The sequence below is a fragment of the Elephas maximus genome, chromosome 1 (assembly GCF_024166365.1).
Source record: "Elephas maximus indicus isolate mEleMax1 chromosome 1, mEleMax1 primary haplotype, whole genome shotgun sequence".
In the NCBI taxonomy this organism is placed as follows: Eukaryota; Metazoa; Chordata; class Mammalia; order Proboscidea; family Elephantidae; genus Elephas; species Elephas maximus.
This window is the reverse complement of record NC_064819.1, coordinates 197,951,626-197,975,343: the sequence shown is the minus strand read 5'-3', so window position 1 is coordinate 197,975,343 and position 23,718 is coordinate 197,951,626. Positions and strand designations below refer to the sequence as shown.

Below are 23,718 nucleotides of genomic sequence, written 5' to 3'. Positions count from 1 at the left end.
TAACATTACCAGGTGGCGTAGCGGCTAAGTGCTATGGCTGCTAACCAAATGGTCGGCAGTTCAAGTCTGCCAGGTACTCCTAGGAAACACTATGGGGTCGCTATGAGTTGGAAGTGACTCGATAGCACTTTTTTTTTTTTTAAACATTACCAGGAGTTACAATTAATTTACTTGTGGTGCACTTAATATATCTAGAAAATAAGGTTCTTTGAACAAAATGATGTAATGCCCGATATGCCAGCAATTAGTCTTGTCAAATAAACTATTGCTCAACTCTTACTCATTCATATAGAAAACCCACTGGATTTCCTGTTTTGTTTTCTTTGTGCTTTGATTTTCGATTACAGCTACTTCTTTTAACCACTTTCCCTATAAATCTCAGTATAGTATATATAAATTTCTTTAGAAGAAATCTGTAGTATGTATCCCTCTTATAAGAAGGGACGAATTTCTGAAATACAAATATATTCATAGGATGTTTGGTTCTATTAATTATTGTTGTTTTTAATGTGAATCTTCAGTGTGCCTTCCAAATGAATCATTCAGCATTAGGTATCTCTAAGGCATTTTTCATGTAACATTACTTACCAGTTCATTATCATGAATGCAATTAAACATTATTGAGTATCCCATTACTATACCTATTGAATTTTTACTGTACTTTCTATCCATTCATTTAAAAATATTATCAACCGCTCAATAACAGAGTCAACAAACCAGAAGAAATCCACTTTAAAATCAATGTCTTCTTTCTCTTGGTCATATTCCGTATGTGTTAAGGTTACATGCAGACATTTGCGCCAGGTTTCAAAATATATTTATAAAATAGACAAATGTGATCTTCAGTTACTACAAAGCTCATTAAAAAAAAAAAAAGTCTGCCTGCATATTTCTAATATCTTATAAAATGTAAGGGATTTTGTTGTAACTTCCATTTCCATGAGTGATCAAAAATCTCCTTGAAAGGCATGGACCATGGTTAATTTTTCTAGAATTACTTTTATACCTTTCATTCATTTTTTATTCTATATTTTATATATGTCAGAATTTTATCATTGGGGATTATTTACAACTGATGAACATATGGGCATATTTTTAGATTTCTTTAAAAAGAGGAAATAATAAAAATGTTCATATTTCCCATTTGATGACTAAGCCAGAAAATGTAGCTAAAAGTGTGATTTACAAAGAACATTTGCTGTTCCTGCTTCTTCAGAGTTAACTTTGCAAAATATAGAAGTGGTATATCAGTCTCTTCCTTTCTCTTGCCACTGCCACAGCTAAGGTTTGGTATCTAACTATATTTGCTTCCTTCTTTCTAGTTTCTCTCATCTAGCCCACAAACTACTTTGAGATTCATATTAAAAAAGCACAGCTCTGATTACACCACATTTCATGGTCAGTAACTTTCAGCTTATCCTTGTCAATGAAGTTTATCCCAGATACAGTTGCTGCCAAATGAAACTGCTTAACTTGCCATTCAAGGCCTGACAAGAACTGGCCTCCATTGATCTTTCCAGTTCAATGTTCACTCTACCAATTACTCTTGGGAAACTAGACTGTTCTTTCATGAGCCAACCCTGAAAGTTCATCTTTGCTCTCTGCCTTGGTTCAAGAAAATAAGCCATTCAAGCCATTTCCTCTTCTCAGAATTCTCTCCCCCACCACATTCCCCTCTAACATCCCACTTCGAGCCTGACTCAAACTGTTCCCTTTAGGAAATTTTTTAGTACCTACCAGTAGGTGATTTGTCTCATCTTCTGTAGTACTTCTCATTTCTCATGTAATGTACAATATTCTGCATTATCTTAGAGTTCTTTGCATACATGTCTTATTTCTTCTACTAGATTATAAACTTTGTGAGCAGAACTGCCGCATTCATCTTGTGTACCTCACGGCAGGTAGCCCTAAACATACCAAAACCAGTTGCCATTGAGTCGACTCAGTCATGGTGATCTCATGTGTGTCAGAGTGGAACTGTACTCCATAGGGTTTTCAGTGGTTGATTTTTCAGAAGTATATGACCAGGTGGGGTAGTGGTTAAATGCTACCGCTGCTAACCAAGAGGCTGGCAGTTCAAATCTGCCAGGCACTCCTTGAAAACTCTATGGGGCAGTTCTACTCACCCTATAGGGTCACTATAAGTTGGAATCGACTCGATGGCAGTGGGTTTTGGGTATATGACCAGGCCTCTCTTCTGAGGTGCCTCTGAGTGGACTTGAACCTCCAACTTTTTGATGAGCAGCTCAGCACCTTAATGGTTTGCACCAACCAGGAATGCTTTTTCTACACTGGCTAAATCTTAGATAAAACCATAAACCCTGGTTTCTTTTCACTTTATGCCTGACATATATAATGACCAACTGTTATACTGGCTACATGGTCCTCATATTATTGTGTAATGTCTGTCTTCTTAGACCCTATCACTCCTTCATTTACTCTGATCTGAAACATCATTTGTACCAATCTTTTTATTGTTTTCTAAATTTTTCTTTAATCAGTCATGAATTCCTTTTCATGGTTGACCTTGAACTCATTGTTTTGGCCATGTTTAGAGGTATGAGATATGTATAAGGGAGAAGGGCTGTATTGTCATTTGGAATCATATTCCGGGTCATTATTTAAACAATCTAAATTGATGGACTTTAAAAAAGGGCATTTTTTGCCATCCTAGCTAACTTCAAGGTTGTTAGGCCAATGAAAGTTTTGAGATAGAAGACTTAGGTTTCCAAAAAGGTTTGAGTTTAAACCTCATAACATGTTAATAGGTTATATAAAATTTCACATTGGTAGTCAACATCTCTGTCCTGACTCATTATTAGGATGCTACTTTCTAGAAAGTTCTGTATCTATCTTAATAGTCTTCTAATTGGGTTAATAACGAGCAAAATTTTAGACAAATGAAATGTTCCTTGTATCTACTCCATGATAAAAAAAAGAAAATATATAGGTTGTTTTTAACCAAAATGCTTTTTGGTGTTGCTTATATGCTGACAAAAGTATATGTATAATATATTGTCTCTCTCTCTCTCTATATATATCCTTTAACATATATATTTAAGAAACAGTGATCCCTCTTTGTTTTTTTAGTATACGATAGAGGTTTTCCATGATGTCACTTTGAAGACTAAGGTGCGCCTGACCCAGGCCATGGTGTTTTCAATCACCTCCTACGCATGTGAAAGCTGGACAATGAATAAGGAAGACATAAGAGGAATTGATGTCTTTGAAATGTGGTGTTGAAGAAGAATATTGAATATACCATGGACTGCCAAAAGAACAAACAAATCTGTTTTGGACGAAGCACAACCAGAATGCTCCTTAGAAGCAAGGATGGTGAGACTACATCTCACATACTTTGGACATGTTTTCAGGAGGGATCAGTCCCTGGAGAAGGACATTAGGCTTGGTAAAGGAGAGGGTCAGCGAAAAAGAGGAAGACCCTCAGTGAGATGGACTGACACAGTGGCTGCAACAATGGACCTAAGCATAGCAATCATAGTGAGGAAGGCACAGGACCAAGCAGTATATCATTCTGTTGTACATAGGGTTGCTATGAGTTGGAACAGACTCAATGGCACCTAACAACAACAACAAAGGTTTTTCATATCCATCACAGCTCCTAGCCTATGTGTAATTAGCAAATTGACTACATAGCACTATGCCCCTCAGTGAAGGCTCTAGATACACTCTTGTATGCATGGATACCGCCACAGGCCTCACATAAGCAGTCCCAGCCTGAGAGCCAATCAGGCTGCCACCATAAAAGGATTAGAAAATCTCTTTGTATTACTCTATTCAACCAATAATAAAATGTACCAGAGGTTCCATTTTTTAAACAATAAGTGGTAATTATTTTCTCATAAACCTTCTACTGAAATTTCCGAAAGAAATAATCTTTTATCCTCCCTGAATAGTTTCAAGTTAAAGGAAAAGAACCAGAGATCATTCAACAGTGATCCCCCCCACCAAAAAAAACAAACGTAGTGCTGTTGAGTCAATTCTGACTCATAGTGACCCTAGCACCCAACAATTACAATCAGTTACTGACACTGAAAATATGAGGAACTTACAGAATTGGCTTGTTTCCTAGCTTGGTTTATCAGTTCTTTTATCTCAGAAATGTTTTTCTTCAGGTTATCCTCAAGTTCCTTGATAGGTTTGAGTTTATCTATTAGTCGATCAGCCTCTTGTTCTAAATTTTTCACAGTGGCGTCTGCATCTGCAACTGCATGGAACAAAATCAACACACACACAAGGACATATATTCACAAAGAATTAGAATAGCAGTAGGCTTTACTAAACAATGGAAGGAATTTCATCTAATCCAAAGCAAGGCCACGAATGCTAAAGCAAAGTGATGGCAAATGGGAATATTTTAGCTTGGATTCAAGCAGGGTGGAGGAAATGTTAGAGAAATAGGGGCAACATTTTGGCTTTGTGGTTAAGGTAGAAAATAGAATTGAAACTAGAGAAAATGACGAATTTAATTCAATATTTAATTTCTAGCGTCAGCCAAAAAGCTACCTTTTCTAGAACTTTAGTCATAGAATTAAGAAAATTCTGGAAGAGTCTTTAAAATATCACATAGTCTGTCCAAACCAGAGCTATACATGAATCAGAATTCTTACAAAAAATTGATTTTCTTCCTTTTTCTCATTGTCTTTCTGTCCACACTTAAATAGAGGAGCTAGCAAAATGTCTTGTGTAAAACATTTCAATGTTGAACAACTCTTACGCTTGGGGCTTATGTTAGACTTTAATGAAATCCTCATGTTGCAGTTCAATTTCATTTTGAAGAACAGTTCATTATTCTTCTCTATGTATGAGGTTGAACCATATCAACCAGCTCTTTTTATAGATCAAAAAAGGTCAAATATTGGCAATTTTAAATGGTTCAACTCTAAAATACTCGAAAGGCTATGACTAATCCACAAATTTCCAGCATGTACTTTTCATAGGAGGGCATACAGCACATGGAAATCCAATTATTCCATCCCAAGGATGCTGGCAGTCTTATCCAAACTACATCAAGCACGTATTGTTCTGCCTTCTGTCATTGTGACTCTGATGAAAAAGTTAAAGTGCTCACAGTTCAAGGCTACATGCCTTGCTAGACCATGACTGACTTATTCTCTGGCTGACATTGAACCATTGAGAACTATCCTCAAGAATGAATCAAATGTGCTCAAAGGAAGTAAATTATTATTTTTAGACTAGGTTTTGAAGTAGGTATTTTGATTTTTTTTTTGAACTCATGCTCATAAATATGTTATATTGTTAGTTGTATTTAAAAAAATATAGGTATATTATTAACTCTAATTAATACAGTGGCTAGATCAAGAACTGAGTATTTTCTTCCTGAAATGCATGCAATCATGGTAAAAAATCTTGATAAAAAATTGTATAGATTTTCAACATAGACACAGTTGCCACTTTGTTTTGTATACTTTTAGCAAATCATTTATCCATTTTCTTCCTTCTTTTAATTATGCAATATTACTGTAATTTTCTACAAACCATTCCAGAATTGGGTAAAAATGATTTCAGTTTAAATTCATAATAAAGATAAAAAGGATTAAGCAAAGACAATTTAGGCTTAAAAAAAAAAAAAATTTTTTTTAAGCAAGTAACAAATCCATTTCTTTTAAAGCTCCCATGAGTCTTCAAATGCTTCAAGATGGAATCTGGGTGTCATCATTTTGTCTACCTCCCCCTATGCTTGCATATCTTTTGGAGCAGTTTATTTTAGTTACATAGAAATTATCTTCCTCAATAATACTTAATCTGTGATATTGAGTCTTATGCTTTCTTGTCGGGTAGTTTTTTAAAACTAACTATTTGGCAGTATAGATTTTTTAATCACTTTTGGAGATCATTTTAAATAACAATGTTTTGCTAGAATATTATCCATATCTTTTAGACTTAAAGGTTTATTAGCATAGACCTTATACTCTCTTATAAAGTATTAAATTTCCTCCTTATCTAGTTATATCTTCTTTTGAATTTTGTCTATTTGTACTGATTTTTCTTGATTAAGCCTGTCGATCTCTTATTTTGTTATTTTTATATTCCTAAAGATTCACCTCTTGAGCTTATTTATCAAGGCTATTATTTTCTGTCTTCTAATTCATTAATGTTTTCTTTCATTTAGTCTTTCTTTAGGCAAATTTTATTTTTTCTAACTTATTGAGTTGATTGCCTAAATTGTTTATTTCAGTGCTTATCTAGTAATGCAATTTCTCTCATTTTCCTCTAAGGACAGTTTTGGCCATATTTTTTCTGGTTTTGATATGGTTTATTATTATTATTTTCTATCTATTTTGAATTGACTCGATGGCACTGGGTAGTGGGTTATTTATTTTGAAGTTTTATTTTTTCCATTCAATTGAAAATATGCAATTTTTAAGAGAGGATATTTTTCTATCATAGCAGTTGCATATTTGCTAAGATTTAACTTTATTTTGTTATTCTCCAATTAAAACTCTAAGGAAGAGGTAAATATGAGATTTGGGGGGAGAAGGAGCAACACCATAGACAAGATTGTTTTAGTCCAACAGCAAAGAAGTAGGTAATATGAACTTCAATGGCTGAGTCTGAGTTATCAGAAATATATAAATTTAGTTAAATCTGTGGGGGAATTAATTGTCCATTTTTATGTGGGTATTATACAGATATTTCACTAATTTTCACAACAAAATTGAAAACATTTTACATCAAAGGCATATACCACCTTCTTTATACAGAAAAATTCAAAGCATTAATACTGTGACACTGGAAAGAATAGCTATATGATATTTAAAGCAATATCAAAACACAGTAACATGCAGAGCTAAAGCTTTTTGCAATAGGCAATTAAGCATAAAAATTACTAAAATGTATGCAAGTAAACATATACATACTGATTTCTGCAGGTAATTTCATATGGAAATAAAACAAAAAGAAATTAGAAAATCAATGAGGAAATGTTTTTATAGATATTATAAACTGGTGACTATCAAAAATGGTACTTTTCACAATAGGTACAAATTACAACTGCACCCAATTTTAAGACAAACAAATGTTATCAAATGAAGGTGTACAAAAATATGTCACTTAGCAACGCACTGCTTAAATTCAAAGAACATTGTTATAATGTTCTAATTCAGAAAACAGATTGAATTTAATTAATATTTACAAATAATTATTTCTCTGGATACAGGGTGGGGTTAAACACATTATGAAAGGCCACTATCAGTTGATAACCAATCAGAAGTTGACTGAAATGATACCTTAAAGCATAAAATAAGTAAAAAAGAGAGTGATATTTACCTTAAAGATTTATTTCCACACTTTCAGGGGTAAAATACTGTGATTTGGCATGCATCAGAACCAGTTATTCTAATGAAATCTTTGACCTATTGGGGAAAGCTCAGAGCTTACATATGGGAAAACAAAAACCCAAACATCCTTCTTCTTCCTTAAAGAAATGTCAAGGAATGAATTCTTCCTATCCCTAGCTCTGACATGCATATTATATGTGTCTGCATTCTACCTTGCTCTTGAAGGAGTCATGCAACAGTATTCATCATTTCATAGCTTTCTCAGCATTTAATTTGAGTCTAAGGTGCTGAAATCAGACTCTGCTTCCCAGTCAAACAACATCTGAATTCATAGCTTGTAATGTCAATAGTAATGATATTTTTGTTATTGCACTCTATAAATATTCTGATACCCAGTTAATGTAAGTATATAAAGAGGGCTAGTCTACTGAGAGTGGCAAGTACAAAAACATCAAGTGCCTCCTTTGGTGAAAAAATATATCAAGACAATGTTTTATCATTTGTTAGGATGGAAAAAATATACTTAAAAATCCTAATCTTTATCTACTATATTTAAATAATAATTTAAATTATCATTGTATTAAGTTCTCCCATATTTTCTCTGAGTTTATTTTCAATAAATCCTCATTAAATCCCTATGAGTCTATATAATATAATAAAAGATGAAGAAATACTCTTATTTATAAACTAGATAAATGTTATCATTTTTATTTCCTGGGAATGTTAAATAATAGAAACCTATGTAATAAAATATCAAGACTTAAAAAATTTTAATGCATTTCAAGGTGCTACCCCTTTTAATGAAAGGAGCCCTGGTGGTGCAATGGTTAAGCTCTAGGCTGCTAACCGAAAAGTCAGAGGTTTGAACCTACTAGCTGCTCCACGGTGAAGACCTGGTGATCGGCCCCTATAAAGATTACAGCCTGGAAAACCCTATGGGGCAATTCAACTCTATCATACAGAACTGACTAAACAGCACACAACAACAACAACACCCTTTTAATACCCTGTTCTAATAGGCCTGCTGATGAGTATTCGCCTTAACCTCTATGTGCCATGAAACCTTACAAACTCTGAGGATATATTTTCCCCAAGTCCAACTGCATATTGAAGAATTAAAGTGTCTGGCATTCCTATACAAAACATCATGCAGGCCTTAAGGATTTCTAATTTTCCTTAGATGAAACAATACTTGGGTGAAAAATACCCTGGTACAAGCTAAGAGACTTGAATTGTAGGGTTGGATCTACAGACACAGTTCCCGAACTCAGTCCATGAAACAAGGACTGAGGGTCTTCTCCAGCATTAGCATTTATGACTCTAGAATGCCTTTTCAGTATCAAGAAATAAATGTCATAGTCAAATTGAAAAAGGTGATCTTACTGTTCTTAGAAGGATCTTTTATCACAGCATTTGTTTTGGCTATGCTGTCTGCTAGTTTATTGTAATTTTTCTTCAGGCCATCGAGGTTCTGGTGGAGGTCTTTAATCTGTGCCAGTACATCTTTTGCTGTGTCATTGGCTTGTCTTGCTTTGTCCTTAACAGCTTGCAGTTTCACGGCTGTATCTGTCGGTAGAACAGCATATGACAAACAAAACAAAGGGTCTGGGGTTAGTGGCTTAATCCATGCTTGTCAAAGCAAGGCTGTGGCTGGCTGACTTCAGGGATACATATACAAAGGGAAAAGGCTGAACTCTGTCTCATTCAGTTATAGGAAATCAAGTAAATTTTTAGCTAGATTTAATTTCCTCAAAGGCCTTTGCTATGAATATCTGACTAGCTCTTAAAAAAGCAAAGTGATTATTCTAAAGGTCCAGTGTATAAGGATATATTGTGATTTGTGGCTAAACATATTAAAGATAGAAATTTACCCATATGAGCCATATAAAAACCAAACCCATGGTCTTGGAGTTGATTCTGACTCATAGCAACCCTATAGGGCAGAGTAGAACTGTCCCATAGGATTTCCAGAGCTATAATCTTTATGGAAGGAACCCTGGTAGCACAGTGGTTAAGTGCTCAGCTGCTAACCAAAAGGTCAGCAGTTAGAATCCACCAGTTGTTCCTGGAGAAAGAAGTGGCACTCTGCTTCAATAAAGACTACAGCATTGAAAACCCTATGGGGAAGTTCCAATTTGTTCTATAGGATTGCCGTGAGTTGGAATCGACTTGATGGAAAAGGTTTCTTTCTTCTTTTTTTAATCTATATGGAAGAAGACTACTGCATCTTTCTCCCATGGAGTGGCTGGTGGATTCAAACCACCTACCTTTTGGTTAGCAGCCAAGGGCTTGATCACTGTGCCAGCAAGGCTCCTTATGAGCCATATAACTTCATCAAAACTTGGCTTAAGATTTAATCTACACTGGCAGTGGGAGCGGGGGAAGGAGGGAGAAAGTTCTTCAGTTTTAGGGTAAAGAGACTTCGTTGGGTACGTTGGAGCATGCGTACTTCGCATTTGTTTTGAGCATTGGACATTTTCTATGTAGTTCCTTAATGACTACTGAACAGGTGACATGAAAATCCAGATAGTTACTCAGGTTTTTTTTTTTTAATTCATATATTAAAAAATATAAAACCCACTTAGATTTTAATATGTCTCGTGTTGTATAAATGTATGTATTTATCTCCTTGATCGTAAACTATATAAATATAGAACATATATTGTATATACAGATGCCTAATGGCACTTTTTTTTTTTTTTAGTATGATGTGGAGCTTGGTGGTTAAGGCCAAAGGCTCTGCAGTCAAACTGCAGGGTTCAAATCTCATTTATGCCATTTTTAACAATGGCCTTGAATATCCTATGTCTCAGTTCCTTACCTGTAAAGTGGGAATAATAGTGCCATTTACCTTGTAGGATTGGTATGTGGAGTACATACAGTTGATGAAAGCATATTAAGTAAGTACTTAATAAATGTTAGCAACTCTTGTTATTATAACATGCTAGTAAAATTGCAAAATAGTATACCTAAAAGAGTATGTGCTTTCAGGGACTAACACCAAGCAATAACGTCAAGTAATTCTAATTGGTAGAAAGATATCACAGACATAGCTCAGCCATTAATGTTTATGAGAGCTAGAATATTTAATGAATTGAACTTTGCCAGGAGAGATACGCTGAAAGGAAGTTGGCTCTCACCTATTACTGCAGGTACTCTGATAAAGTGGGACTTTGTTGTAGTACATTAACATTTTAGAAAGTAGCGTCTGTGTGGTTATTATTTTTCACTAATACTAGGCTTCATGGGCTGAAATGTAGAAGAACACTGTACTAATAGAATGGCTATATATTCCTTTTTTAAAACCTATTTCTACAGATGCCAGCTAAGATAACTATTAGTTTCCTTGGGCTGCTGTAACAAAGTACCACTAACTGGGAGGTTTATAAGGAAGGAAATTTATTGTCTCACGGCTCTGAGACTAGGATTCTGAATTCAGGGTGCAGACTGGGCCATGCTCTCTCTGAAGGCTTTAGGGGAAGATCCTTCCTCATCCCTCCCAGCTTCTGGTAGCCCCAGACATTCCTTGGCTTGCACCTGTAGCATAATTCCAAGTCATCACATTGACCATCTTCTCTCTGTGCCCCTGTGTTTGTGTCTCTTCTCTTTTATAAGGATCCAGCTCAGATTGGATTAGGACCTACCCTACTCCAGTATGACCTCATATTAACTGATAACATTTTCAAAGACCCTACATCCAAACAAGCTCGTGTTCACATTTGGGGTTAGAACTTCAGTATTTTTTTGGTGGGGAGACACAATTAAATCTATACCAAAAAACCAAACCCATTGCTGTTGAGTCCATTCTGACTCATAGCGACCCTATAGGACACGGTAGAACTGCCCCATAGGGTTTCCAAGGAGCACCTGGTAGATTTGAACTACTGACCTTTTGGTTAGCAGCCATAGCTCTTAACCACTACACCACCAGGGTTTCCAATTAAATCTATAGTAAGTAACAAAGAGTAACAGGTAAGTAAGAAACCCGATATCTAATTTCCTGACATCAGTACAAATGTAATGTTAGACAGAATAGTAAAAGTTACAGCATTCTTCAGAAATTCAAGTCAACTGACAATATTTGCAGAACCCTGAATGCTTACCATTTGGAATGGCTGATAACTTTCCCAAAGTGTCATTCAAGGCTTTCAGGAGCTCCCCATTTCTAACACTGGCATTTTCTAACCTGTTTGTCAAGCCATTCAGGTGATCATCATTTTCTGCAAACAGAAAAAAATAAATAAATAAAACAATATATTGAATTTTAATTATCTCTTACGTCTGGATATACAATTTCAGGTCGTTTTCATATAAAGTTAATAAAAAGCAAGAAAATTGATGTAATTTATTTAATTTATTGGTACTTATTTTTTTTATCCATAGATACTTCAAATTATAATATAAAATAAGTGCTTATATGATCATTTGATACTCCAACACGTTCAACAATTATGTTTTCTTCTTGGTATCTTATCTTTAACTGAGTTAATTTGATGGTGTCCTGTAGAAATAAAAGCTCAGAAGAAGAAACATTTTCTTGCATTTGTAACGACACTCCCCTGGACAGCACTTCCACTAATTTCACTTATTTAAAAAAAATTATTGCCAAAATGGATCATTGGATTAGTTTTTAAAAATCTCAATTAGATACGTTTGTTAAGCAGAATCTCCCAAGTTCAGTAAAAACAATTTATTAAAATTCATTTGAAACAAAGAAAAGTCACAGAAATAGAAAAACAACTTTTAGCACATTTTCTGAAAAAAAACTGTTATTTTTCCTCATAAAAAAACAAATTGCCTTCAAATAGGGTTTATACTAAGGTTTTATTACTTTACCACACTTTTTTTTTTTTTTTACTACTTTAGCATACTTTCTTCAACACTATGGAGTATTCTTTACTAGAAATAACACATTTTCCAGTTTCTTCTAATTTTTTTTAACATTCCCTCAGTTTTAGGTGAGTTTACATATATATACTTTTTTAATTGAACTTTAGATGAAAGTTTACAGAACAAACTAGTTTCTCATCAAACAGTACATACATTATTGTATGACATTGATTAACAACCCCACAACATGTCAACACTCTCCATTCTCAACCCTGGGTTCCCTATTACCAGCTTTCCTGTTTCCTCTTGCCTTCCAGTCCCTGCCCCAGACTGGTGTTCCCTTTTAGTCTTGTTTTGCTCCATGGGCTTGTTCAATCTTTGGCTGAATGGTGAACCTCAGGATTGACTTCATTACTGAGCTGAAAGGGTGTCAGGGGGCCATACTCTCAGAGTTTCTCCAGTCTCTGTCAGGCTAACAACTCTGGTTTTTCTGAGTTAGAATTTTGTTCTACATTTTCTCCAGCTCTGTCCAGGACCCTCTATTGTGATCTCTGTCAGATCAATCAGTGGTGGTAGCTGGGCACCATCTAGTTGTACTGCACTCAGTCTGGTACAGGCCATGGTAGATGTGGTCCATTAGTCCTGTGGACTAATCTTTTCCTTGTGTCTTTAGTTTTCTTCATTCTTCCTTGCTACTGAAGGGGTGACACCAGTGGAGTATCCTAGATGGCCTCTTACAGGCTTTTAAGACCCGAGACACTACAGGTAAGTTTATGCTGTAATATTAGCTACAAAGTTTGGAGTTTGACTCTAACAATATAAAGAGTAAAAGTTATGAGATCATTTAGGGGAAAGAAAATAAATATCTGCTGATGTGAGAATGTTAAGTTTAGCAATCTTATTTAGTTATGCATCAAAACTGCAACTTTTGATTGAAATAGAGTTTGAAAGATTGAGATAGAGTTCATCTGTCTTCTTTTTCTTACATCATTTATTAGCGAACAATAGAATTAAAAAAAATAAAAGATATAAAACTCTATTCTTTCCACAAGAATTTTTAACTGTTCTAACTGAATAACACGGGCTATTTTTGAATATATTTTAAATAGCTTATTATGCCATAAGATTTGCCCCCTTGAGATACACATGCTAATTGTTTTCATTAGCTCCACAGAAATGAAAATATAAATAAAAGGCAGAGCCTCCAAGTAATGAACAGAATTGAGCAAGAAACTTGAAGAGACGGTGCCCTAGATCCTCCTGGACTGGTCAACATTTAGCGATAACAGTGGCCAGCAAGTTACTGTGTGCTGTGTGCCAAGTTTAGGGCTTGTCAGTTTAGGTGGATAATTTTACTTAATCCTTACCACAACATTCATGATGCATATAGTATTAAACCCCACTGCCATTGAGTCAAATCTAACTCATGGTGACCCCATGTGTGTCAGAGTAGAACTGCACTCCATAGAGTTTTCAATGGTGGTACAATGGTTAAGTGCTTGCTGATAACTGAAAGATTGGCAGTTTGAACCCATCAGCCACTCCTTGGGAGAAAAGACCTGGTGTCCCGCTCCTGAACAAATTACAGTCTAGGAAGCCCTATGAGGCAGTTCTGCTCTGTCCTATAGGGTCATTATGAGTTGGAATTGACTTGACAGCACACAACAACAACAAAAATCTTATGAGAGTAGATTGCCAGGCTGCCACTGGGTAGATTCAAACTGCCAACATTTGGTTAGTAGCCAAGCACAAATTGTTTGTGCCACTCAGGGACTGTGTATATATTATTGCCACCTCCAATTTACAAATGAGTTAATTGAGGCTTAGAGAATGTAAGTAAGTTTCCCAGGGTTACATGATTAGTAAATGTCAGAGCTGGGATTCAAATCCAGGAGTTTTATTCTAGAGATTATGCCTGATTATATCTTATGCTGGCTAAATTGTTTGCTCTGTGCATATATTACTGCTCGTTTAGTTAAAACAGCTAAAAATAGATGTAAGCAACCTGAAATGGGGAAAACTGATATTTTCCATCACTTGCTTGGTACATAGAGTAAGGAGAAGGAGCCCTGATTAATGGCATAGTGGTTAAGCACTCGCCTACTAACCAAAAGATCAGTGATTTGAACCCACCGGCTGCTCTGGGGAAGAAAGATGTGGCAGTCTGCTTCTGTAAAGATTATAGCCCTGGAAGCTCTATGGGGCAGTCTACTCTGTCCTGTAGGGTTGCGATGAGTCAGAATTGACTAGGGTCACTATGAGTCAGGATCTACGCAGCGGCAACAGTTTTTTTTTTTTTAGGATTAAGTAGACCAGGAGAGAATACTGCTCACAGTAGAGCCAGCTCAGCCTTGATTTGATTGTGTGCCCACCCTTTTTTACAGGAGTGCGGCTGCCTTGTTAGGGCAGCTGTGCAGGCCACCAGCAGCTAAAGAATAATCCTTGCCTTTATTGGCTCTGGAAACCCTGATGGTGTAGCGGTTAAGAGCTATGGCTGCTAACCAAAAGGCTGGCAGTTCAAAGCCACCAGGTGCTCCCTGGAAACCCTATGGGGCAGTTCTACTCTGTCCTTTAGGGTTGCTATGAGTCGGAATAGATTCAATGGCATTCGGTTGCGTTTTTATTGGTTCTCATATGGGAAGAATAGGAAAAGGAAAGAAGATAGGAAGATAGGCTGAGGGTTCTTAACTAACGGTGTTCTAGATGTGAAAAAGGGTGCTGAACATATTAATTAATGATCCATCCATTTCATATAAAGGATATTACAAGCAGGCTGATTTAACTACTGTAGTACTACAGATCAGTAGTAATATATGCACATACTATTGTTTAAAGTATCTGCTTTTAAGTTCCAAGCCAACGACCCAACATTATTGAAAAACAAGGCATAAAATATTCCAGTAAAGTGTGCCTCCAAAAACATCAATATGTCCATTTCAGTCACTATTACTATTTTCAATTCTAGCCCTTTGAAATATACTTTCTGAGTAATTCGATTTTCTCCTCTGTCAATCACAGTTCACTTTTCTTTCAATACTTTCGTTATTTTCACTAAAATAAAATCTTTGGATAGTTTATCATGAGCTTATTTTCTGAAATAAAACCAGTCTGATTATGACTGTGATATCTATATGAATTCCTTGAGAATACTTACAGTTAAAGGGATGGTCTTTTGATATTAACTTGGAAGTATTCCTCAATTAAGGAAATGGAACTGTGTAAATTTTATTTCTTAGCTTCTTGATTGAATTTGATTTTTTAAATAACGAAGCATTCAAAATGTTCTGGCAAGCAAGATATTCACTTACAGTGAAAAAAAATCATTAATTTAAAGGGCATCACTGGATTTATACTATTTCTTGCATTTTGATAGCAAATACTGGCTGAACAATTATTCAGAAGAAAGACTGATCTGAAGAGAATTTTTAGTGCTGTCCTTCAAGTTCCAAAGCAGTAATTTTGATCCTCTGCTTTCTGTACTAGAATGTCAAAACATATATATTCTGACCTCATTCCTATTCCTACATTTCAGCCACTTGACTCTATTTCCTTCCTAATTTATCCTTTTCCTACACTCTGGTCATTTTTATTTTTTTAAAAAGTAGTTTCTGGAACTTGTCAAGCCCAGTCTAAAAGTTTATAGCTTTGGCGATAGAGTTAGATGAGTAGAAGTTGTGCACAGAGAATTGCAGTTTTTAAAGGAAAGCCTTGAAATGAAACAGCAATGAGAACCTAGAAAAATAATCATACCAAGGTTGGTTTGAAATTAAAAGTCATACGAGACATAGGATATATATAACCATGTGGTCCAGTTTGAGTTAGAACATAATCAAAGAAACAGAATTATTAATAGAAGAAAATCCAAATCAATTCTTGTAAGTTTGGGGGAATAAGTAAAGCCATGTTGTTTTCAATCGCTTCATATGCATGTGAAAGCTGGACCATGAATAAGGAAGACCCAAGGAGAATTGACGTATTTGAATAGCCGTGTTGGGGAAGAATATTGATTATACCATGGACTGCTAAAAGAACAAACAAATCTATCTTGGAAGAAGTGCAACCGGAATGCTCCTTGGTAGCAAAGATGGCAAGAATACGTCTCACACACTTTGGACATGTTATCAGAAGGAATCAGTCTCTGGAGAAGAACATCATGCTTGGTAAAGCAGAAGGTCAGAAAAAAGAGGAAGACCCTCAACGAGATGGATTGACACAGTGGCTGCAACAAGGGCTTAAGCATAACAAGCATCGTGAGGATGGTGCAGGACCAGGCAGGTTTTGCTCTGTTGTGCATAGGGCCACTATGAATTGGAACCAACTCGATGGCACCTAACAACAACGAGTGTCCAATTTATAATTCATACCATCATTTTGTAGGATTCCCTTTCTTATTTATTCAGCTCTCATGCCCAATAGCCATAGCCAAGTCATTTTCTTTTCTGTAAATATCACCCCCAACAAATCTCAAAGGTCTCTCTCTCTCTCACACACACACACATAGGCACATACAATCTCTCTGGTTCTGGCTGTCCTTTTCTCGTAGTCTTCTCACTCACTAGAAAACAAATGTCTAGGAATGGATTTGGCAAAGAGAGGGCTCATAAGGTGAGGGAAGGAAGAAAGAGAGTAATAAGTATAGACTGAGCCTTTCTGACTTAAAATAATTTCCCTTTGCCACATACCCCTTAAAACTGTACAAGATAGACATACCCAGAATGCAAAACACTACACAGATTTCTAAGTCACTGCCATTAATAATAAATTTTTGTTTTCCATGTTTCTGACACTCAGATATGAGTTACAGTTTAGTTAAATGATAGTTGGTAACATTGAACTATGCTATGTAAGTGTGATGGTTAAAATTATGTGTCAACTTGGCTGAGCCATGCTTCTCAGTGTTTATATGTGGTCACTCCCATGATTGAATCTGTTGTGAGCAGCCAATCAATTGAAAGGGAGTTTCCTTGGGGGTGTGGCCTGCATCCAAATACAAGCCGACCTTCTGGCTTCTTCACTCACTCTGGATCCTGAACTGCCTCCTGTTCGTCAGGCCTCTGGCTCTTGGGACTTGAGCTATCATCCTATCTGCACATCTTGGAATTCGTCTATTTTCACAGCCTGAGAGCGGGAGCCCTGCTTTCTGACCTGCCAATCTTGGGTTCGCCAGCCCCTGCGGCTACGTGCATTGAGAGAAGCCTTTATCCTAATAGACTGACTTGGGACGTTTCAGCCTCTACAATTGCATGAGTCGTTTCCTTGACATAAATCTCTCTCTCTATATATTTATACGCTTTACTGGTTTTGCTTCTCTAGAGAACCCAGCCTAAAACAGTAAGATGTCAAGATCTAAGTCATTTCTTTGATCATTAATAATGTATTTTTTGAAAATAACACGTGCTTGCTTTTTTTGCCAACTATGCAATCCCCCCACAGATTATTTTTGTAAGTGTGCTATCTCAATATTTTTTACATGTTGCTGACTTTAATTTATATTTCTGACACACAGGAGCTTCACTTAAGGTAGGTATTGATTTTATATTACTCAAAATTTAAGCAAAAAGTGTTTATCGGTAGTTCAAAAATGATATACAAAATTTAACCTTTGTAATTTCCTGATAAAATATCATCATCATTCCCGTGAATGGAGCAGTGGGACACCCTGCTGAAACCAAAGAGTATGAATGCATGAAGAGCTACAAATTAATAAGTAAGAATCATCCTAGGCTTAAAACTAAAAGAACAAGATGTGTTTATATTTTATTGCTTTCATTAATCTTAAACAGAAACATAATTATGATCAAAAGTAACATTTTTACACTATTTTTATATGCATAAGCAGGAGATTAAATAAAGTGAACAGAATGAAAGAAAATGAACAGAATAATATGATTTACCTGTAATATGGGAGGATGGGTGGATGAGGCTGAAATTTACTTCTGAAAATGTCATGAGACACGTGCGGTATATGCACAGTGGGTTGTGCTAGAAATGTTTAACTTAACTTCATCATTTTCACACATTGTATATGTGGGCACATTATTTGCAAAAAAATATGGCAGTGTCTTTTTCAAAATTCTAGTCACTAAAAATGTAGTGTGGTGCAATTAAACCAGTATCGGATTTGGAGTTAGATATGGGTTTAAATGTCATTTCTAACCTGTTTATGTGTGTAAATGAAGATAACACCTTTCTTCATGTGGCCGATACGAGAAATAAATCAAACGATGTATGAGAAATACTGATTTTACCATAGATAGATACGTAGATACCATTGAGTTGACTATGAATCACAGCAACCTTATTTATGAGTTGTTGTTGCTATTAGGTGCCGTGGAGTCGGTTCCGACTCATAGTGACCCCATACACAACCAAATGAAATCTTGCCTGGTCCTGTGCCATCCTCACAATTGTTGTCATGCTTGAGCCCATTGTTACCGCCACTGTGTCAATCCGTCTTGTTGAGGGTCTTCTTCTTTTTCGCTGGCCCTCTACTTTACCAAGCATGATGTTGCTCTCCAGGGACTAGTCCCTCCTGATAACATGTCCAAAGTATGCAAGACAAAGTCTCACCATCCTTGCCTCCAAGAAGCGTTATGGCTGTACTTCCTCCAAGACCTATTTGTTTGTTCTTCTCACAGTCTGTGGTGCGTTCAATATTCTTGGCCAATACCACAATTCGAAGGCATCAATTCTTCCATCTTCCTTATTCATTGTCCAGCTTTCACATGCATATGAGGCAATTGAAAATACCATGGCTTGGGTCAGGCACACATTAGTTCTCAAATTGACATCTTTGCTTTTTAACACTTTAAAGGGGTCTTTTGCAGCAGATCTGTCCAACGCAATGCTTTGTTTATTTCTTGACTGTTGCTTCCATGGGTGCTGACTATAGATTCAAGTATCATTTTACTTCTTATTTATGTACAACAGAAAAAAAAATTGTCCAGACCTAGGTCATCCTCATGATCACTAACATGTTCAAGTCTACCATTGCAGCCACCGTGCCAATCCATTTCACTCAGGGTCTCCCTTGCCCTTACTGACACTTTACTTCACCAAACAAGATGTCTCCTTCTAGCAATTGGCCCTTCCTGATGTGTCCAAAGCAAGAGAATTGGACAATAAGGTTTCCACTGGCTAATTTTTGGAAGTAGATCACAAGGCCTTTCTTTTCAGTTTGTCTTAATCTGGAAGCTTCATTGAGACCCATCCATCATGGGTGACCCCTGGTATTTGAAATACTGGTGGGATAGCTTCCAGCATCATAGCAACACTCAAGCCACAAACTGGTAGATGGGTAGTAGGGATTAACTATAGGTGCTTAATAAATGGTAATGAATTTATATTGGTTTCATAACTGCCCTGGTATGCTTTATCAGCTTTAAATAATGTTATTTATGACTTGTTTTCTCCTTTGCTCTGAACCTAAATTTTTAATTTCTCTTTTATATTTTTGAAGAATTTGGGTTATATGTATACCTACATATATACATATATGCCTCACTTTTCAACTCAATATCATTTTTATAAATTTTAATGTTTGAGTCTTCCTGAAAATGTTGAATTTTACTACTCAAGCATCACCTAGTTCAGCTCCTCAAATGAAATTTTTACTTTTCCCTTGTGCAAACAGAGCACAAATAAATACGTGAGAGAATTTCCAGTTTTCAAGGGTGAAATTCATAGAACTAATATTAATCTTTTAAAATAATATTTTATTGAGTTTTTGATGAACGTTTACACAAGTTAGGTTCCCTTTCGACTAATTCCAAACAAATTGTTCAGTGACATTAGTGACATTTATCACAATGTGTCAACATTCTCTTTGTGTTCTGTTTGTTCCATTTCCAGTACTCTAGTTTCCCTGTCCCCTTATCTTCTCATCTTTGCTTTTGAGTAATTGTTGACCTTTTGGTCTCATACAGATAGTTTTTAAGTAGTGCACCAATCTTATGGGCAATATCCTTTATTTTGTGTGCCACTCTGCTATTTCATAAAAAGGTACTCTCAGGAGATAGGCTTGGTTCTACGTTTAAAGAGTGTCTAAGGGTGATAGTCTCAGGGAGTCCTCTGTTCTTTGTTCCAGTTTGTCTGGCTTATTCTTTTGTTTTTTAAGATTTTTAGTTCTGTCCCACATTTTTCTCTCATTTTATTTGGGACCATCTATTTATTGTGACCCTGGTCAGAATGATCAGTGGTGATAGCTGGGCACCATCTAATTTTTCTGGTCTCAGGGTAGATGAAGTTGTGGCTTGTGTAGACTTGTTTCTTTTTTGAGCTTTTGGTTAACTTCTTACTGTTTTGCTTCTGGTGAGTAGAGAACCATAGTTTGTCTTAGAGAGCCACTCATAAGCTTTTAAGACACCAGATGCTACTCACTTCACTAGGATGCAGAACATGACTTTTGTGAACTTTGTTATGCCAAATGGCTGCACTGTCCCATGAAGCTATGGTCGTAATCTTTCAGACCCAGAAAACCAATCTTCGCAGGTATTTGGTTATGTCTGTGGAGTATCTGTATTTTTGTCTTCAATGAATATATGTGCCTGCACCCACATATTCGTATTTACACATATGCTGGTGTTGTAGTGGTTAAGAGCTATGGCTGCTGACCAAACGGTCAGCAGTTCAAATCCACCAGGCACTCCTTGGAAACCCTATGGGGCAATTCTACTCTGACCTATAGGGTCGTTATGAGTTGGAACTGACTTGACGGCAATGGGTTTGGTTTTTGGTTTTTATAAATACTTCTATTACCTGAACCTACCCATATACCAATATGCCTATACCCATCCATACGTGCTCAAACACTCATTTTTACTTTGGTTGTGCTGTGGTCACTACATCCATATTCAGTGTCAATTTTCCCATCACCAAAAATTACAAGTTTCTATGATCTAAAGTGTACCCCCGACCCACCCAACAACCCTCTCTCTGGTAAACGCTAATGAACACTAATCTCTCTATATCTATTCTTTTCTTATCTTCTTATAAAAAGAGGAATCATACAATAATTGTCCTTATATGCTGAGTTATTTCACTTAGCATTATGTTCTCCAGGTTCATCCATGTTATAATATATTGTGGATCACACTGATCACTTTTCTAATGATGAACACCCCTATAACCCTTGTATGAATCCCACTTGATCATGGTATGACCTTTTTGATATATTGCTGAAGTCAGTTGGCTAGAATTTTGTTGAAAATTTTTACATTTATGTTCATAAGGGATAATCCATACCCATTGCCATTGAGTTGATTTCGACTCATAGCAACACCACAAGACAGGGTAGAACTGCCCCATAGGGTTTCCAAGGAGCACCTGGTAGATTCAAACTGCCCATTTTTTGGTTAGTAGCCATAGTTCTTAACCACTACACCACCAGGGTTTCCTTCATAAGGGATATTGGTCTGTGATTTTCTTTTTTAAATTTTTTTGTGGTGTCTTTGCCTGGTTTGGTTTATGCTGGCTTCACAGAAAGAATTCAATAACATCCCTTCCTCTTCTATATTTTTGATGAGATTGAGTAGGATTGGTTTCAACTTTTTTCCTGGATGTTTGGTAAAATTCTCCAGTGCAGCCATCTGGTCCTGAGGTTTTTTGTTGTTGTTGTTGTTGTCAGCTTTTGATGACATCGTCGATCTCTTCTTTTGTAATGGGTCTGTTTAAATTTTTTACCTCCATTTGTGTTAGTCTGGGTAGGCAGTGTGTTTCAAGGGATTTGCTAATTTCATCTAGGTTTTAAAATTCGTTAGAGTACAATTTTTCAATCTGGTATGATCTTTACCTCTGTTGGATCAGTTGTAATGTTGCCAATTTCATTTCTTAATTTAGTTATTTGCCTTTTCTGTTTTTTTTTTTTTTTTTTGGTCAATCTAGCCAGTGGTTTATGTATTTTATTGATCCTTTTAAAGAATCAGCTTCTGGTTTTGTTGATTCTATTTTTTTTTCTATTTTATTTATTTCAGCCCTGATCCTCATTATTTCTTTTTTTTTCTGGTAGATTTTGGCTTCTTTTGTTCTTCCTGTTCTATTTGTTCAAGTTGTCAGTTTAAATTAATGATTTTGGACCTTCTTTTTTTAAAATGTAGGTATTTATTGCAATGAATTTCCCTCTGGGTACTGCTTTTGCTGCATCCCAAAGGTTTTGATGTGTTGGATTTTCACTTTTGTTTGATTCAAGGAATTTTTTACTTTTTATTTCTTCTATGACCCAATGGTTCTTTTTAAAGTAGTGTATTATTTAGTTTCTGTGTACTTACTTTATTCCTTATTTTTCCTATTATTGATTTCTAGCTTCATTCCGTTACGGTCAGAGAAGATGGCTTGTGTGATTTCAATCTTTTTAAATTTGTTGAGACTTGTTTTGTGTTCTAGCATATGGTCTGTTCTAGAAAATGATCCATGTGCACTGGAGAAGAATGTGCACTGTTCTGATGATGGATGGAGTGTTCTATATATGTCTGTTAGATCCAATTGGCTTATGGTTTGATTTAAGTTCTCAGTGACCTTACTGATCTTTTTAGATATTCTACTCATAATTGAAGGTGGTGCATTGAAGTCACCGACTATTATTGTAGAGTTGTCTACTTTTCCTTTCATATTAGTCAGTAATTGTCTTATGTAGTTTAGAACATCGCTTTTAGGTGGATATAATTATAAACATAAAAAAAAATTTTTTTTTTTGTTTTTTATGTTTATAATTATGTCTTCTTGCTAGATGAACCCTTTTATTATTACTGGTTGAATGGAATATTTTTCTCCATTCTTTTATTTTCTGTGTTTGTGTCCTTATGTCTAAGGTGTGTTTCTTGTAGACAGCAAAGGAATGGATCATGTTTTTCTATCCATTCTGCCACTCTCTGCCTTTTGCATAGGGTGTTTAGACCATTTTCATTTAAGCTTATTACTGAAAATGAAGTGTCTGGCTCACTCATTTTATTTGTTTATTGAGTGTTTCGTATCTTCCTTGTTTTATTCTGATTTTCCTGTTTTTGTTTGTATTTGGCTGCTTTATTGTGATAAGCCTTTTTGCTTTCTTCCTTCTCGTCTTCAGAATGTGTTTTCTTGGTGATTTCTTAGTAGTTACCACATATATTACATTATACAACTTAAAATTGCAATAACACGTAACATATGTTTTAACATGTAACATATGAACAACAGTTAACATACAACCTTAGCATAATAAATCTATTCCTGATATCCTCCTCCCTCCCCCATTTGTGCTGATGTGTCTCCATTAACAGCAATATAAAACCTATATTTGGTAAGTTTACTTTGTACTTATTTCTTATAAACTTGATGCTGTATTGTTTACAGGATTTAACTGAGTTTATTCCTTGAAATTATACTATACTTGGTCCTGATGATCGCCCATGTTGTTGCATTTTTTGGAGATCTCGCTCTCTCTCTTATTGTATTTATTTATCTATGTATTTTTTTCCCATGTGTAGATACAAGTATTTATTTAATGCTCTTGCCTTTCCATTTGAAGTTTTCCCTTGAATAATACTTACAAAGTTTTTCTGGTAGTGGCAAATTTCGAGAGCTTCTCTTTGTT

At 35.8% G+C, this 23,718-nt stretch overlaps 1 protein-coding gene across 2 annotated transcripts in view; it reads right to left on the bottom strand.

Annotated features, from left to right (window-relative positions):
- The window catches only part of LAMA2 (laminin subunit alpha 2), a 717,179-nt gene that overhangs the window by 78,566 nt on the left and 614,895 nt on the right, over positions 1 to 23,718 (bottom strand). For both annotated transcript variants that reach the window (XM_049901052.1, XM_049901136.1), the window contains exons 42-44: positions 11,426 to 11,542; positions 8,706 to 8,888; positions 4,074 to 4,228 (exon numbers count right to left, since the gene is read on the bottom strand). In XM_049901052.1, coding sequence (XP_049757009.1) covers positions 4,074 to 4,228; positions 8,706 to 8,888; positions 11,426 to 11,542 — 455 coding nt within the window. The remainder of the gene's footprint in view (positions 1 to 4,073; positions 4,229 to 8,705; positions 8,889 to 11,425; positions 11,543 to 23,718) is intronic.